Genomic DNA, 17,839 nt, shown 5'->3' on the forward strand with positions numbered 1-17,839 from the left:
TATCTATCAGGTAAATATGAGACACTGTACCTACAGCGTAACCAGGTTTTGTCGTCTGTGACCTGGACTGAATGGTGCTGGCTCAGAGCAACCTGACCCTACCTGAGTCTAGGCCACAGGGAGGGAGACGGGTACAAATGAGCCGGTCTTACAGAGGAAAGAAACCCAATCAGCCCCCTCTTTCTGGTTCACAAAATAGGCTACAGAGAGGGAGGGAGGCAAGAGAGAGATGAGACTTAGGAGGAGAGAAATACTGATTGGCTGGAAGGAAAGGCGTTTGTGAAGACGAGGTACTGTGGGAGGTCAGTGAAACTCAATCTGCTTCACCTCAGGTGTGCAACCACAGAGAGAGAGAGAGAGAGAGAGAGAGAGAGAGAGAGAGAGAGTGAAGAGACAGATATAAATGTGTCAGTTGTCTTGTCAGGCAGAGATAAAGACAGAGGGACTGCATGCTGTCTTTTACCACCAGCTGTATGTTCAGGGCCACTTAACCTCTTTTTATGTGCAGGGCCCCAACCCCAGGCTTAGCATCAATAAGTAAACAACCACTCCACTGCTCTCTCACTGCATGGTCAGTAATTATACCCAGCTATCGGAAAAAAAAATTGACACCAGATCCCATGTCAGAGCACGTGCCACATTTTCACTTTCAGTAAAATCTCAACCTTACTTTTAATACTCTTACAAGTTAGCGCCTTCTCATAGAACATTTTATCATAAAGTTTCTGTCTGCATCACTTCATTTGCCACTGGTCATGCATGCACGCTTTCTTTTTGGATCAGAATACTCAGGCTGACACACGTGATCTACAAATCCACAATTCTCAGTGATGTTTTCCTGTTGAATCGCTGTAGGTAGGTATGAGACTTCTGGAGATCAAGATAACAAGTGACTTTATCCTGGACCCACAGATGCTACGCTTTGCAGATGAGACTGACATACAACAGACCAAGGATCATTTTAGATAGAGGCTAGTAGATTCACACAAAGCACTGTATGTATTGGAGTGTTAAAAAATGACTAATTTGCTAAGAAAAGGTCTGAACTAAAACATTACATATCAAAATATCCCATTAAACATTACTTACAACAAAGTCTACCATAGGGAAAACAAATAACATTCCACAAAATTATTCTCTTTTCTGATTCCTATTTCCAAATAGCACTCCAGCTGCCAACATACTAGTAAAATAGTCTGGTTGGGGGGTTTAGTTGTGGTTGTAGCAAAATATGAAGATGCAAAGCACAAAAGGAAAAACAGAGCTCCAGGCTAAACACAATGGAGACCATCTGAAACAGAGAGACCAAACAATAGACAGTCACACAGCAGTGATGGTGAGAGCCTCTGGGCTCCACCAGATCTAAACAAACAGCTCAGATCATGATTCATTTGACTACAAACTCAGCACAGTGACCCCTCCGAGTATGAAAAAGAAATCAGTGATCCAAAACAAAGGACTGTTTCTTCTCCAGTCTGTAGAGCAACAGTAATCCTGCCTTTGTCAGTTTAAAAAATACAGAACCTTTTGCTACTATATATGTACAATAAAACTGATAATCAAAGAAAAATAATTTATCCATCTACAACTTTCCAAAACGTACACAGGACACTTATCTAACAGCGAAACATTGTTCAGATTTCAAGGTATAAACACATGCCAGGTTGACCCAAAGCCAAATGCCTTTCCTTTCCTGGTCAAAAACAACCCTGATCTGTTTTATCTGTTTGCTTTGATGCACCAGAGCATTTTCATCTTTTAAACTGGCCTTTTTTAAAGCTAAGTACCACTGCATATATTAAGTTACAGATCACAACCACAAATGAGGATACGGAAGGTGAACATTTACTGTATATTTTCACACAAGACAAATACCATTAATCTGTTGTTGCTGTGCTGTGGAAGTCTATACTACTGCATGTGTTAAAATTTAGTTGATATTAGGAGATGATGGATTCATAAAGCTCCTGTACATTATCCTCTGCTCCATGGAGCATGGCAGGAAGTGATTTTCTTCTTTGTTTCAGGCTGGGCTTGCTCATTACCCATTTCTATTTTACCCATTTCTATCCTTTGTGCAGGTGAGGGATCTCATCATTATCTATAATTAGCTGCTGCCTGGTCTCGGGCCCAGTCAATGGACAGGATATGAGGGGCTGCGGTGCACAGCTGCAGCCAAGACACAGTTTCATTTCAGAAAGCTACTTCAGCCCATTCAGCATGATTGGAAACCTGGGCTAATGGGATTAACATACTGAGTGACGTACCACAGTGAGGAGAAGAGTGATCTGAAGGTGCAATGTCCTGTGAACAAATAAGAGCCACATAATTGTAGCGCTCACATCAGGACAGTGGATGAAGAAATGCTGAGGAATTTTGGACATTAACAAAATTTTATTTAAATGTTATACATAAAACTTTAGTTTTTGTTCTTTTCTTTTTTAATTCAGCTAAACAAATATTTATATATTGTATATTTTATAAAAAAGAAACATTTCAAACATTTTAAATATTAATATTTCTTATTTACAATTCAAAACAGTACAGGAAATAATAACAGTAACAATGCAATTTCAATCATAAAAATGTTACAAAACATAATTTTTTTGTTTGTTTGTTTGTTTCCATTTGAAAATTGGCAAGCTGATATTTCCAGAATGTTAGCAAGGATACAAAGTAGCAATGTGGAGCTGCTCTACATTCAAACAGGAACTTGGGGTGCGTTCAACTCATCATATTCTTGGTTAATTACGACCTGTTTTCAAATGTTTCTGTTCTTCACATTAATCGTCTTGCAAGACATCTTTAGATAGTTCGAAGTATAATTCCACAGAAAGAAAATGTAAAAACTGTCATCAAAATGCACCAGAGAGCCATATTTTACATTTATAGCTGAACGCACCCCAAGCTCAGTAAGGTCACTGATCTCTAAAGGGATAGGGTTGTGGAGAGAAGGCGCGTGTGTTTGTGTATACGTGTGCATGTGCGTATGAACATATGCACCGTATGTATTTGTCTGTATGTGTGTGTGTCTGTCAGTATGTAAGCTGATGAATCAGTTGGCAGGGCAGGGGAATCCATAAAACACATGGATCGAGTCTCTAAAACCAAAACAAACGGGAGCTAACAGTCCAGCAGCCTGGCCTCTACTGTAGATAGTCAACGTTCAACGACAGGACTACAGACTACCACAACCACAGTCTACACACTTCTTCCCTTGTTTTCTCTACACTCGCCACCGGTCACAGTTCCACTAGCCCACTGCTCCCTGCAGCAGGAAACAACTACGGTCAGAAACAAGCAAATGAGACACTTTGAGGCTCAAATTGGCACTCCAAAGCCATTCAGGTGAAAAAAAATGCCCTCCCTGGCACACAGAATTTCTTGTCAGTCTACAGGCCATTCAGTAAGCGCTGTGCCGTTCCGTTCCTGGTTGTCTTGTGTGAGGAATCTAGACAAGAGCAAGAATAAAAAGCTTGCATTGGAACAGGAAAATTCAAAAAGGAGGTAAGCATCAAGAATCACAGATTGGCTCTTGGATAGATTGAGATAGGCTGAGATATGGGTGGAAAGATAAGCAAGTAGCAAGGTGACAAGATGTCTTTCATGAGGGTTTTTGAGGACATGACATACCGGTCTTAGAAAGAGTGGACAGAGAGCTGTTAGAGAGAGATGTGGCACTGGATGCAAGAACACTTTTGTGAAGCTGCAATGAGAGAAAAAGTTGGAAAAGTAGAAGAGGAAACGATGAAGTCATAACAGAAACTGATGAAACCCATGAAAATGCAAAATGTCTCATAAAATAACACACAGGAAAAGATGGTTCTCATTATGCCATGCAAGTGAACTGGAAAAAAAAAGCCACAATATGGTAATAAAATACATCTGGTTGCTCATTGGCCATTGCATAGTGAGACCTGCTCATTCATGATGCCAGACAGCTCAGTCAGCATGTCCCGGTAATGAGCTCTCATCTCCTCCTGGTACTCCAGCTGGTCCTCCTTGATCAGACGCTCATTCACATCCAAAGCCTGACCACAGGCTTCTGCAAACTGCCTGCAGGGAGCACATTAAGTTTGGCTTATTGTAATGTACTGATCATGAATGCTGTGTGTCATGCCAATGAATACAACCTTTAATGATCCAGGTCAGGACAAAAAGTAACATTGTCAAAGCATGTTTGTCTGATGGGCGTTTTTTTTTTTTTTTAACATGAAGAGTTTACACTTTGGAGCAGACTGTTGCTGCATTTATAAATTCTGAAGCACAAAAAGACCAAAAGTTAAATAGGGACTGTTTGTTTGTTTATTTATTTATTTTTATCATGTGCAGTACAGTCCTACCTGAAGATCTCCTTAAGCAGTTTGACCTGGTTGTCTGGGTATTTCTTGGCATTCTTCTCCTCTAAAAACGCCCTGGCATAAGCCATAGGCCCTGCGTTGACCTGAAAAGGGGAAGATCAGGTGAGACAAAACAAAGAAACATAATTCAAATATGCATATCTGTAAGTCTGAAGAACCCCCACCTTGACACTGACGCTGCCCTGCAGTTTCAGCTGCAGCCGGATCATGTCCACCTCCTCCATGTTGCAGAGCTGGTTGAGCTCAGAGACTTTACGTGACATCTCATCTATGGCTACTTCTATTGGGTTCATTTCTGTGCTCTGCTGCTCCACCACCTGGATACGTTTCTTTAGGTAGGGGAAGCTGGAATTTGCTGAAGAGGAGAAAACAAATATACACTCGCCTGTTACAAGGAAAGAAACTGTACTGACATATGGACAGTATGTTCTGGTGTTTTTTTATGTTCACAAGGGCTCAGAGTGGTAAACAAGTATTCACTGGTCAATATGGTGCGTCTCTTGCACTGCTCCTCCACGTCTCCATGTTTCTTTCCTGACAGGGTGAACGGCGTCTCGAACACAAAGCGGTTGATGTTGTGATGCCTCTCGAAATCTGTCCTTTTGTCCTGTTGCTCTTTCTCGTCAAAGTAGGGCACCACATACGTCACCTGAATGTAGGCATACTTGGGGTCCAAGTCTTTAGGATTTACCTGTTTTTACCGGACGTTAAGCAAAAAAAAAAAAGTGAGTATTTACATGTCCACAAACCAGTGATTCACAAATAACTGGCGACAACAACAAATTCTGTCAGTTACCTTATTGGAGTCCTGGATCATCTTGACGTTATCAGCTCCAAACTTGTCGGAGTAGAGTTTGAGTAATCTCTGGGAGATTTCTGACAGCCCCGTCAGCTTCGGCTCTTTGTAGATGAACTCTTTGCTCTCTTCCTCCTCAAAGAAACCCTACCAGAACACACATGCACACACTAAACAGCAAAGCCTGTTACATGTACGAATGGGTGTTTGTGTTTGTGCAATGCAATTTTAATATTTAGGTGATGTTGCTTTTGCCTTCACAACAAGCTTTATACATGTCAGTATGATTTTATGTTGCCCCCTAGTGGTTTCTTCAGTCACTGATTGTGCGCATACAGATAATAACACATTTTGTCATTTTTGTTAGAACAACTCAGCACTAACAGGGAGTCAGTGTTAAGCTGTGGATGGGAGAGTTCAGAGGTCAAAGCAGCATTGGAGTCAAATGTCAAAGGTGAATGACTGTGGCTGTTTGAAACCCGCTCTTCTTAGTGTTTTGGGGAGGAAACAACTTCATCATTTGAGATTATGGGAGGTAAAATGGACCACAGCAAGCTTGACACAAGCCCCTCAAAGGGTAAGAGCAGCTGACGTTAATAGTGGTAGAAGGATAAGAGAGGTAAAAGTGGTTAGCACAGAGGAAAATGGAAAATCAAAGACATACAAAACTTACCGCAATCTTGATTTAGAATATAATAAAAAAAGGAAGAAAAGAGCAGACAGAGAAATTAAGGATACTGACTCATTACTAAAAATCTGGTCTCCTTATCTTTCCATGTCCATGTCTCACTGACAAGACACTGAATCACTCGCCTCCTTTTTTCAAATAGTGAGAAGATTTCATATTCTCATTACCAGCTTTTAAAAGCCTTTCTTCATTTTCAGATCTGTCAAATCCCTGCATAGAAAATATTATCCCCTCAGTAACAAATAGTGAACTATGAGAAGGATCCAGAATATTAAAAGCCAAACCCCAAACCACATTGTGATTCTTCACAGATAAATCCAGGGATTCAAAGATGAACCACGACTCAATTTACCTATTATATCAAATATGCTTTTTCCATTTCTAAAAAGCTGGTTCACCCAAATTACAAAAAGGATTTCCCCACTAACCCCAAGTGGTATCTAGCTATGCAGATAGTTTTGAGATTTCTGCCCCTGAGACTGGGAGGTGGTGAAAGGCTATAGATCCGTTGCACTCAAAGCTTAAACATTTTAAAAACTAAACAGCTGAGTTTCTTTCCAGATACTGTTGTGGTCATGTGTATCCCAGAGGTATGTGTAGGCCAGTCAATTTAACTGTGTACTGTGTGCAATGATTGTTCCTCACCTGTCCGTAGAAAGCCACGCGGTAGTACCGACCGAAGAGCCGCTTTTCTGAGTTCACCACCTCAGTCACCTTCAGATAGGAGCGATGGATGTCATAGTACAGCTCTGACAGCCTCTGTGGTCACACACAAAAACACACGCAAAGTCAAAGTCAGCTCAATATGTACACACACACACACAAAGAGTGGAAGGTTACCTTAAAATCCCTTCTCTTTTCAAAGACAGCAATGACAGGTTTGTTGATGTCAGCGATGAGCTCGTATCTCTCTGATTTCCACAGGTAGTCCACACACAGCTCCAGCTGCTCTACCAGCGTGTCCTACACAGTACACACAAGATCAGGATGCACATTAGAGAGCAAGTGACCCCAATTACTGCCATGACACCTTCTCCTCAAACTTTCATGATCCTAAAACGCAACATTAGAGCAAAATCTCTCATTTGTGAAATTTAAGCTTTTATTTGTGATCAAAGGCGAACACTGACCTCGGTATAGGGCGTGTCTTGCGTACCAGTGTCTTCCTTCATGGCACCCTCCTCCTTCACATTAGGGCTGATGCACATAAATGCTGCCCATCCCATAGAGAACGATGCTGGGGTTTCAAACAAGTTAAAGTGACATCAGGGCAAGTCTTTCAAAATATATACCTCCGCACTTCCCATAATATCAACACACTATTGCCGGTGTTACGCCCAGCCTGCAAACATACAGATGCATCAAAATGCATCCAACAAACATGTACATTCTTGTATTAAAATACAAGACACTTTTACCATTTTTTTTTACAGTCAAGCATTCCATTTTTGCAGACTCAAACCAAATTAAAAAACACCAAACGTGACTGTGCTTTAAATCAAACCCCGGTGACACTGAACATTTCATCCATCGAGACATGAAGTGAACAGTGAGGGTCAAACCGTGGCAGGAAAATGTGCTAATCTGACACAAACTCATGTCGTCAAGGCAAGAACAGTGGTCCTCAAAACATTTATCTGCATAGTGTAATACACAGTGTAGAAAAGTGGTTAAGATCTGAAGATTTGGCACCTGACAACCTGATATCCCTTCAGTCCAAACCAAGTCAATATCAACACCTTCCACTCAACTGCAAGAGGTTTTAAAAAAAATATAACAGTGTACACCCACTCTCTCCCACAGTCACTTGTTTCTCCATCTACATGTTCTGAACTCCCAACCCCTCCACCCAAGAGCCCCCCCCCGGCGCACACACTCACTGTCTTGATCTCGGGAGGTAGTTAGTAAGGAGCTACAGTTAAAGACAGGGCTTTCTTCAGGGGACACACTGGACATCCTGGCCTTGTCAGCTCTCCAGTAGCCTGTTTGGTAGGAGGGGAGGAGGAGGAGGAGGAGGTTTACAAATTTTACGTCCACTTGCTTTTGCCTTTTATGCTCAAGGACAAGGCTCACGATTCAGCCTAGCTACTGGCACACTACTGGTTCAGTGCGTAAAGCGCATGCGAAAAGATGTCAGACACGTGCAGCAAAAGATAGAGACATGCTGTAACCTAAATGGGGCCACATGCACACATGAGCAGAAACACATCTGCAGATAGAAAAACATACAGCATTGCGTAATGCGTGGACAACAGCCTCTATTTCTACTAGAAGACATGAATGGGAACGAATGCAAAGACAGATCTATACGATTAGTTGGGTTCCTGGATTCCTAATTAATCTCCACAATACAAAAACACACTAAAGTCACCAGTGTGCTCGCTTTCAGGCATACACATCAACCCCCCATGATGATATGCAGGACTGATGCCTGAAAGCTTGAACAACCGTGTTAGCAGAGAAAGAGTGAGATTTGCTGATTGACAAAAAATGCCTGTGGTTGCAGTTTCTGGTTAGAAGTTGCTATGTCTGCAAAGACGCACGCACTAAGAGTTTCATAGCCCTGCATATGCACAGGTATTTGTGCATATGCATATATACACAAACCATGCTGCATAAAGCTTGTAGAGTGGAAGCAGCAGCATGTGTGCACTAACCTCTCCTCTTCAGTGATTCAGCGATCAGGGCTGAGATGTGGATGTAGCACATGGCAGCCTGAGGGAAAGACAGACACATAACCATCAACTTTGATGAGTACGTCATTCTTAAAGCCGTTTGTGAAGTTTCTGAAGTAACAAAGCCTTAAAAAGCATAACATTTATAACCTCTGAGAGATCGCCGTTGCGGACGTGGACCTTGGCCATACTCTCCAACCAGGTGCGTCGAAGCTCGGGCGTGCTGGCGTAGGAGTTGGCCAGACTGTACTGAAGATCCACCAGCATCTCTGGATCCTTCTCGTGCTCCTTCATTTGAGCTGTGGCCATCAGAACTGTCCTGATCCGCTTGGTCAGGTCCTTCACCTCAGCGGGAAATGAAGTGTTCTGCAGAAAAAATGTTATGAACATTCATTATTTTAAGAACAAAAGCAGAATGAAATACCTCCATAGAGTATACTAGGCATTACAGTTATTGATAAGAAAGCTAGAATATAACCCTAAAAGCTGCTATACCTTGAGTGGAGCATCTCCATTGGCAAAGTTATTGATGATAGCCAGGGACTGCTGAAATCTTGAACCTCCAATGCCAGCATCTGCGATCAGCTGGCTCACTGCCTTGATAACCTGAAGTGGAAAGAGGCGTATGGGGTGAGGACAAAGTCACAATGAAACCTCCATTCACAGAACACACAGTACTGAAATTCTATGTTTGTACTGCATTTGGATTCACTGACCTGCAGATGTGAACGCACTATAGACTTTCCCTTGGTAAACTCAAAGTTTTTTCTCATGAAGAAATACAGCAGAGCAGCTGCCTCTGTCTGGGTGGAGCTGGATCGATGGTTACAGCACTTGAGGATCTCATAGCACAGACAGCCACACAGGTCTGCCTTACCCTGGAAGAATGCACTGGGGAACTACAGAAAGAGATGAAGATAAAACCACATGTAAGAAAAAAATTGGACTGGAACCTTCACTTGGATGTAGATGACAGGTTTACATGAAGCTTGCTGGACCTTTTGTACAAAGAGCCTGAGTGCAGCGAAGACATGCCGTAGAGTGGTGGTCGATTGGTTGATCTGAAAGAAGAGCAAGTAGGTGTCCAGCACCTTCTTCATCAATGCGTTCTGTCCATCATCCAGCAACAGCTGCTTCTGTGTAAATGTAGATAGGAAGAAAAAATGCATATTTCAGTTTCGACAGACAGAGAGTTTCAAGCAGAGACTACTGTGCTATTACTATGTGATTCTTCTAGCCACCAGGTGGCAGTAAAGTGTCACTGACCAGTTGGTGCATGAGATGTGTACAGGACCTACAATGCATTTAATTCTAAGACTTTCCTTAACACCTTAACAAAGGAGAGCACATGACGAATAGAGTGAATGTGTGGTATGAAATGTAGTTTCAGGTTGTGAAGTATGAAAGGACCACAGACCTTGTGATGGAGAACAAAGAGCTCCAGTACATCCAGCACAGTGAGGGCCACCTCAGTGGACAAGTTCGCCTCGATATCGGTAGGACTCAACGTGTCCCCATCCTGAATACTCCCTTCTGGAAAGATAGGAATAACTCAAATCCATTTCTTAAAATCATCTCATCTTTGTCATTTTTCCTTATCTGATTCAAGGGCCTAAGGACAGAGGGTGATGCATACTGTGCACACTGTAAAGCCCAAATTTGTGATACTGGGATATAAAAATTAAATTTTACTTGAATTGATCTCAGTCTGTGTGTGTGTGTGTGTTACCTGTCTCCATCATCTGCAACAGCTTGGGGTTGGTGAGGGCATTCTTGCCTCTGATGATGGGCATGGTTTGGGAGCGAGCATGCCGGTGACCTTCCCCACCAGATGACGCCATCCTGGAGACAACAGCAGGAATCAGCAGCTAGTATCAATCACAGTGCTGATATGTTTAACACTTTTTTTTAATGACACTGCAGCAAGTGTACTACTAAACATTTGGACAGGTATATTAAAACTGAAATAAAGTTTTACCTAACCAGTTTTACAGATTGTGTACATTTTAGTAGGCAGGTAAATATAAATTGCATCCATGTCCCAGGGACTTGCTGTTATCGGGAGTCTATTAACACATGAGAGTACAGAGACAAAGACTGGCATATCACACAAAACACTGCAGGTATGAGGAGGGGCATGCTGAAAAAACACTCACAGTCTTTAACATGGAAACACATAATGGTCACATAAATGCTGAATACACACAAGACAAGAATGTTTTTAACTAAATCCAAGTGTTCACGTTGTTATTGTAGGTTGTATCTGTGTTCCAATAGTCTGGAGGCTGTTGCTATTAAAGACACTATTTACATTTTGAGCCAATCACCAGACATCATTCGCATTAAGAACAGTTTAACCGTAGACTCAGTATCTTCACACAATTTAACTCTGTCATCACGGCTGAAGTGTGAGGTTTGTTTTCCTGGTGGAGGGTGATTACCATTGTGGGAAGAGGCTCGAGGGTTGAGAGGACTGGGAGGGGTGGTTAGAGCCCTTCAGGGTACCATTGGCGTGGGTGGCCTGGGCCAGCTTTAGTGCCGCTGCTAGCTTCCTGTTCACGAGCCAATCACATCAAAGCTAACATTAGTTAGTTACGTTAAGACCAACATTGTTTTAGTGTTCATCATTATCCACTTATATTAATTGTGAGTGGCATGCTAACAGTTGCGTGAGCGTGCCAGCAGTCAGTAATGTCAGTAATACAGTCTTAAATGTAAAAACTTTGCAATAAAGCACTTATTTTTGCACTTTTGTGACCTTGTTACATATTTTTAGGAACTAGGTCACACTGTATTGCAGCAAGGCTAAATGAAAAGCTGAAAGCATACAGGATCTCCAATTTGACCTTGGTGTGATGAGAGTGGCTAGAGTCAGGAAAAAAAAAAGATCAAAGACCTCATATAGAGAGGGAGGTCAGCCAGATGGAAAGGTTAGTGGAGTGGCAGAGTTAGTGGTTTTGCCATTAGTATAATGTTGTGTAAATGTTACACTGTCTCTTGGTAGAGTGTTAGTGGACAGCAGAGACTTGGGGTTACCGTTAATGTAAAACTGGACAGCATGGGAATTAAGATGTATAGATGTGATGTAGCTGAATGTTAGTTAAGCTGCAGCACAAATCAGCTTAGTAACTGGATTGACTGGAGACAGATGTTCAACATATCATATTCTTATGATGCGAGGCTCGAAACGGCTGCCAATCTACGCAAAGCAAACGGTGCGTTGGCCAGTTAAAAGAAAGAAGACACAGCCACCGTGTAAGCCAATCAACACACCAGCCTCAGAGCCTATTAAGGAAACTCAATCAAGCCAAGCAGCAGGTGGAGTCCAGCCAGTCGTGAGGCGGGGCATGGAGGCAGAGGGTTGACATGCAACATCGAAGAGGAAAATATGTTAATGGGTGTAAATACCAAACAAAACTAACATACAGCACCGGAATACATGTTCTGTTTATTTACCACAGATGTCAATACAGAAAGGGTTACTTGATGCAAGAGAACATCAATAAATGTGCAGTCACACTGACAATCCATTAACAGCAGCAGCAGCATGCACAGAGGGGGAGGACATGAGGCATGCACAGAGATGGAGACTACAACAGCAAGGACAAACATGGAAAAAAAACCTTTGGAATTAACTTTATTTAAGTAATTTGTTATTTGCTTGTGTCATGTTGTGTACATTGCAAATGTGTGTGTCTATAGCGTTGAAAAGTCTAAACTGTGACTTAGGTTAAGGAAGTGCACCGTCACAGGGGCGTTAATGATCGAATTGTTGTCTGATAAGCTAACTGTCTCCCTAGCTTGCTGGCTGGCTACACACTGCTGGAGTAATTCATCACTCCTGAACTTCAATGGGTGCCCACACTGACTCAGCCAGGCATCAAAGAGCTAACAGAGAGAGAGACACAGAGACAGACATAGGCGTAAGACTGTGAGTCCCCCATGGCCTGGTATTACAGACGAATGTTAAGTAGCTTGCAGCCCCAGACAGGCTCAACTACGTCTGAGAGAGCTAGCTAGGATTCCAGCTATCTTTATTCTGTTAATGCCTCCACACACAGTAAAGCAGTGTGTTCTCCCAGCCTTTTGTTGGCTTACATCTCAGCATCTTATTGCTGAAAGGAAAAAGAGGGCTAATTTAATTAGCTGGGAGGAACCAGAAGATGGAGGAGTCTAGCAGTGCCAATGGCTCAGCTCCAGTAAGCACACACACACACACACACACACACACACACACACACGATAACAACCCCCATCTTCTGCTTGCCAACTACTACAGTACAATATCCAGCAGTGATTCTCTCTCAACAGCAAGATCCAGGAGTTTCACCTCCCCCCCTCTATTTCTTTTCTTCCCTCCTTTACCTCTTCCCCCCTTGAAGCTCATCCCTGAGCGTGCACACGCATACAGAACACATATTAGTATTTCTGCCTGACTATGTCTGATCATTTATTTGTGTGTGTTTGCAGCACATGTGGCTGTGTGCGTGGATGTGTCTTGCACATGTGTGCATTCATGTGTGCACATGATTATATGAATTATGTATCAGTAGGTGGGGGTGTTACAACCTTTGGCTGTGATGTGCATGTTGAGTTAATAAGCTGTTTCCAAATCTGCAGCATTATAACAGATGCATCTGAATGAGACCCGGTACACACATACCTCGCTATGTGGCGTTTTCCAAGGAACCTGAAGTGCTGAAGACACAGCCTGAGGGAAAGGAAAATGCAGAAAAATATCTTAGGTGCTGGTTTGCTTGTTTTCATGTGTTTAGTAAGTTAAAAACGCAGGGTAAATGGAGTGTATGTGATCAAACTGAGTAGCACCAGTGCAGTCTAGATGCTGACAAAAACAGGAAACACAGACAGTTAATTTACTGCACTGTTTGGTGGATAGGGAGATCTCATTGGAATTACAGTCTGTTTTTCTTCTCTCTCTCTCTTGCTGTGTCATTACTTTCATCTGTTCCCTTCTGGCTACATTCCCCCTTTCTTCTCTTCTCACTCGTCTATCCCCATCCCTGTCTGTCTGAGCTTTTTTTTTTTTTCTCAGTGCACAGTATAACTAGTCACCCTAACAGGGGCTGTGGTAATACTCTGCAATGAAGAAAGAAGAGCACTTACTCTAGGATGTTAAAGAAGTCTGAGATCTCCTGGTGAATGGCTCGGTGCCAGTAGGACACAAGCACATCTGGAAACAGGCAACAAAAGACATCATGTCACACAAATCATTATATGCATGTCAAACTATTACCAATAGTTTGATGTTTTTATTCTTTCTCTTTTATCATTTTGATTTTGCATGTGCATTGGTCCTCAATTGTTTTTCTGTTTGTATTTGTAGAGTCTTATTGTTAGCTTGGCAGTCATAAATAAACCACTTTGAGTAACCTATACAAAAGGTGTTATATGAAAAAAGTTTGATTGATTGATTGACTGAATTAGTGTGTTAGCCTGCTTAAAAGACCTATGGCTTGGTACCTAATCAGGATATGCTGGCAAATTCTGTGTGTAAACCTTTGTAAGATCATTTGTAAGTAACTCCTTACCCTCAGAAATGGTTTTCATGATGTGCAAGAAGCACATGAGCAGGCTGCGGGTCTCTGCCTGGTCCAACTTGTCACAACGGGAACCGTAGCCAATCAGGGACTGCGGTCGAGCAAACTGAGCACAAAAATCCAGACAGAAACACAGTCAAGGATCTATTAGTACCAGAGTTGTATCTTCCATTGAGGACACTGGTCATGACCTCAGTATTTATTTATGTGAATTTGTGGGTTCTAGCAAGCTGGAGGGAAACTTAGATATAATGGATGTTTTATAAGCTGATGCAGTATTTTAAGATTGAATTTTACTACCGTTAGACCAACAAATAACAAATGAGTGAAGGTTTCAGTAATTCACTGCCAAAACTTTATTCCAGGCAATGTGGAGATCACTTACACCTTCACACTGGGAAACAGAATTTGCAGGAAATGTGACCAGACAGTTAACTTTGTAAATGAAATATTAGAAATCTAAACATTTTTAGAAAATTAAGAGACCTTCATTTTTGGTGTCTAGTTAAAATTATGTAAGGGTGGTGGAAGGGTTGTTGGAGAGACTGATGGCCACACTATTAAGTATTTTTTGACAGGAAGTGAGGAGAGAGATGTAGGATGATATGCATGAAAGGTCCCTGGCTGGACTTGAATACTGCAATTACATAATTAATCCTAAATCACCAGGACTTAAGTATTTCTTTAGTTGGTAATAGAGCAGTATGCAAAGTCCACTTGTCCACCTTCAGAGGTCTAAAATGGAAATCATTTGAAGTCATACTCCTTTTTCAGAAATCCATGGCTGTAGTGTTTTCTTAACCCTTTTCTTCTCTCACCTTTTCACATCCGTCCATCTTCTCACTGTTCCTGTCGCTGTTGCTAGGGTTGGAGTCCACACTGATCAGAGAACCCCGAGAGTCGGCCTGGGTACCCATGGCAACTGCCAGCGATGAGAAGGCTGGTGGAGGGAGGGGAGGCTCAGCATCAATGCCATGTCATTATTTACACCTTTTTTATAGAAATACACAGCCATTCACACACATCCAACATCACTAACTGCTACCTGTGATGGAGTTGAGCACTTCTTTGGAAAAGGAGGCATCCACAGAGTTGCCATGGCGAGTAACAGGAATCACCCCTCCAGCCACTCCCCCTCCTACGCTAAGGTCATCTCGAGAGCCCTGGTTGGGGTGCAGATAGAGAAAAGCACTTATTTAAAAGAAATAATTTTTTATTTAAACTGAGTTTTAGTGTTTTATAAGTCAGACTAGTATTTCTAATAGTTATGAGAAAATGTTATTAATAATACTGCTAAGATTTCAAACTAAACCTAACAGCAACCTAAAGGCAAGCAATACAGGTCATGTGCAGTTTTCTCCATCAACTTGAATTTAACAGAAAATATCCAAATGTTATTATTCTTTCTTATTTCACAATAAAAGTAAACATTCAAACGTTCATTATAATCAACCATTGCATTGCTTTAGTTCCAGTTCAACTCACAGGATGATTCATCTACAGTATTCATGAGCAAGCAAAGTTTTGTTTATAGTGTGGTGGAAATCAAATGGAAGAAGACAGAGGCAGAAAAATAACATGTACAGCGATGAATGGAAGAAAGCTTGGCCAGCTGGGGAGCTAATACAAAAAAGAAATTCAAGTAAAATATATGGTCCAGAATGACAAGGTTACAGTTTGTGTTGCTTTCCATGAAGTACACTGGTGTGTTTGATAGAATCCCCATGCAGAAATATTTACAATTTAGTACGTAACGATAAATAATAGGAACAAGAGCCAAAACTACTAAAATCAGACTAGTGTTGAAAGAAAAGAAGTTTGTTTTTTAACCTTCAAACACAGCAGGAATATGTATGACACTGCACAAAGTAAATCAGTGTCAGTACACATAGAGTCAAAGTAAATCATCTTTCATCTTGACTCTTACTTGGTCACTGGAAGTGAAGTAGATGGGGAAGAGGTCCCTGAGGAAGAATCGAGGCATGTTGTCCAGGATCAGGCCATACAAAGGCAGGTAGAGAGATGCAATCCTTGCCTGCTTGTCCTGGAAAAGCAGCCAATTAGATACAAATCACATCAGACTCATAAAACGATTTGTGCAGATTTTACAGTAAGTCACATGATTTTGTAATACCCTTACAAATCAATTCCTTATTTGGTTTAGCTGGTAATTATATATTTTATATGTTTACAAGGATTGTGTTAAGATAATCAGATGAACACTGTGTGCCTGTGAATAATCATGAAAGAGCCACTCAAAGTGCCTGACTTGGATACTAATATTATAAAAAAAATAAAAAAAACTGCACTTCCAATGAGTCCCTGGGGAGTTTATTACTTCTTTATTGATGTTGCATTAAGATGACTGTATATTTTTTTTTTACGTATTACGTAATCCATAGTAGAAGGAATTCAATGCGGTTACATTTATCTAATGTATGTAATCCTGCCAAGAAACTGTTGAGGTTTTCATTTATTCACATTCCCATTTCCCAGTTGCGCCTTTTATTTCGCCTCTGCACACATTTGGTTTTGACTCAGACTCACCTAGACCGACTCTCGGTCCTGACTGCAGCGCTGCAGTTGTGTTGTGGTTGGCAGTATTTGGTGCTGTTTAACAGCGGACAGATTACTGACTCAGTCTGATCCAGACACTTCCCAGCATTCATTAAGACACCCTTCGCTGTTGCTCACAGCTGCTAGGAACAATCACATGTCCGTGTGCATGTGTTTGTATGAGTCACATCGGAAGAATTTCTACTGTGAGCTCATGACTCGTTCATGGCTTTTTGTTTCCTCCCATATAAACATATGTTTTGTCTACCTTGGTGGCATAGCGTGCATCCAGAGAGTGTTTGGCCATTAGAGTCTTCAGGGTGGCCAAAGCTAGGTGTCTCAGGTCCTGCTCGTCCTGGAGGGCCAGCCCCAGTTCCCGAAGCAAGAGGCCAGTCAAGAAGTGCTTCCTGCAGAACTCTCCGGTTAGGTTGTACTCGGGCACTGACACTGAGAAGAGACAGCATGAAAGATTTTCTTTTTTAATGGAAATTTAACAGAGCTGCATGCGATTTAAATACAGCCCGATATTTGCTTTCCATCAGGGAGTTTATTAATTTGTTTCTAAATAAAAAACTGGTTACAGTGAGCAAATAATGTGACAAGCCAATTTTCCATGAATTTCATTATAGTCATACAACTGTGGCACACACAACATAGCACAGACATTACAAAAGAATGAGTGAACATATTTACCATGAGTGCTTTGTGGCTCTGGGGATGCATGGTCTGACATGCACAAACAGTCAGAGGAAAGGACAGAAAGAGAAAGACAGAGAGACAGAGTGTTAATAGACAAATGAGAGCGGGAGCTACTTGATGTATGAGTTATCACATTAACACTGGTGCCACTCAGCGGAGTAGAGTATGGCTTGGGCTCTTACCTGCGATGCGTGCAGAGGGTAGGGGCAGGCTGAGAGGAATGTAGTGTTCGTGGTTACACACCTCTCTCAAGAATTCAAATTTCAGCTCACACAAAACCTGTCAAACAGAAAATTGTACAATTTATTGTACCATATGCATGTACTCAGTCACACACTAAATAAAGTATAGTAAAAAAATAAGTATGTACATCTTGTTTTACCTTGCTGTCAGTAGCAGTGATCATGTTTATGTAGTTGCTGATCAGTTTGAATGTGAAGCCTCTGTCCATCAGAGTGAAGCAGCGCTGCAAAGGGAGACAGAGACCCGTCAAATTGGAGATCAGA

At 41.7% G+C, this 17,839-nt stretch overlaps 1 protein-coding gene across 2 annotated transcripts in view; it reads right to left on the reverse strand.

The window, feature by feature from the left end:
* Positions 1-2,419: 2,419 nt before the first annotated feature.
* The window catches only part of dock10 (dedicator of cytokinesis 10), a 57,675-nt gene continuing 42,255 nt past the window's right edge, over positions 2,420-17,839 (reverse strand). For both annotated transcript variants that reach the window (XM_041047289.1, XM_041047291.1), the window contains exons 29-56: positions 17,716-17,799; positions 17,516-17,612; positions 17,328-17,360; positions 16,903-17,081; positions 16,006-16,122; positions 15,124-15,241; positions 14,897-15,018; positions 14,070-14,184; positions 13,645-13,711; positions 13,184-13,231; positions 10,962-11,072; positions 10,250-10,362; positions 9,938-10,053; positions 9,519-9,656; positions 9,237-9,419; positions 9,016-9,126; positions 8,671-8,886; positions 8,503-8,560; positions 7,726-7,827; positions 6,976-7,082; positions 6,686-6,808; positions 6,491-6,604; positions 5,158-5,304; positions 4,842-5,052; positions 4,526-4,716; positions 4,344-4,444; positions 3,918-4,056; positions 2,420-3,451 (exon numbers count right to left, since the gene is read on the reverse strand). In XM_041047289.1, the coding sequence (XP_040903223.1) occupies positions 3,404-3,451; positions 3,918-4,056; positions 4,344-4,444; positions 4,526-4,716; positions 4,842-5,052; positions 5,158-5,304; positions 6,491-6,604; positions 6,686-6,808; positions 6,976-7,082; positions 7,726-7,827; positions 8,503-8,560; positions 8,671-8,886; positions 9,016-9,126; positions 9,237-9,419; positions 9,519-9,656; positions 9,938-10,053; positions 10,250-10,362; positions 10,962-11,072; positions 13,184-13,231; positions 13,645-13,711; positions 14,070-14,184; positions 14,897-15,018; positions 15,124-15,241; positions 16,006-16,122; positions 16,903-17,081; positions 17,328-17,360; positions 17,516-17,612; positions 17,716-17,799 (3,309 nt within the window). In that variant the 3' untranslated portion in view covers positions 2,420-3,403. The remainder of the gene's footprint in view (positions 3,452-3,917; positions 4,057-4,343; positions 4,445-4,525; positions 4,717-4,841; positions 5,053-5,157; positions 5,305-6,490; positions 6,605-6,685; positions 6,809-6,975; positions 7,083-7,725; positions 7,828-8,502; positions 8,561-8,670; positions 8,887-9,015; positions 9,127-9,236; positions 9,420-9,518; positions 9,657-9,937; positions 10,054-10,249; positions 10,363-10,961; positions 11,073-13,183; positions 13,232-13,644; positions 13,712-14,069; positions 14,185-14,896; positions 15,019-15,123; positions 15,242-16,005; positions 16,123-16,902; positions 17,082-17,327; positions 17,361-17,515; positions 17,613-17,715; positions 17,800-17,839) is intronic.

Source organism: Toxotes jaculatrix, chromosome 9, assembly GCF_017976425.1.
Source record: "Toxotes jaculatrix isolate fToxJac2 chromosome 9, fToxJac2.pri, whole genome shotgun sequence".
NCBI classification, from domain to species: domain Eukaryota; kingdom Metazoa; phylum Chordata; class Actinopteri; family Toxotidae; genus Toxotes; species Toxotes jaculatrix.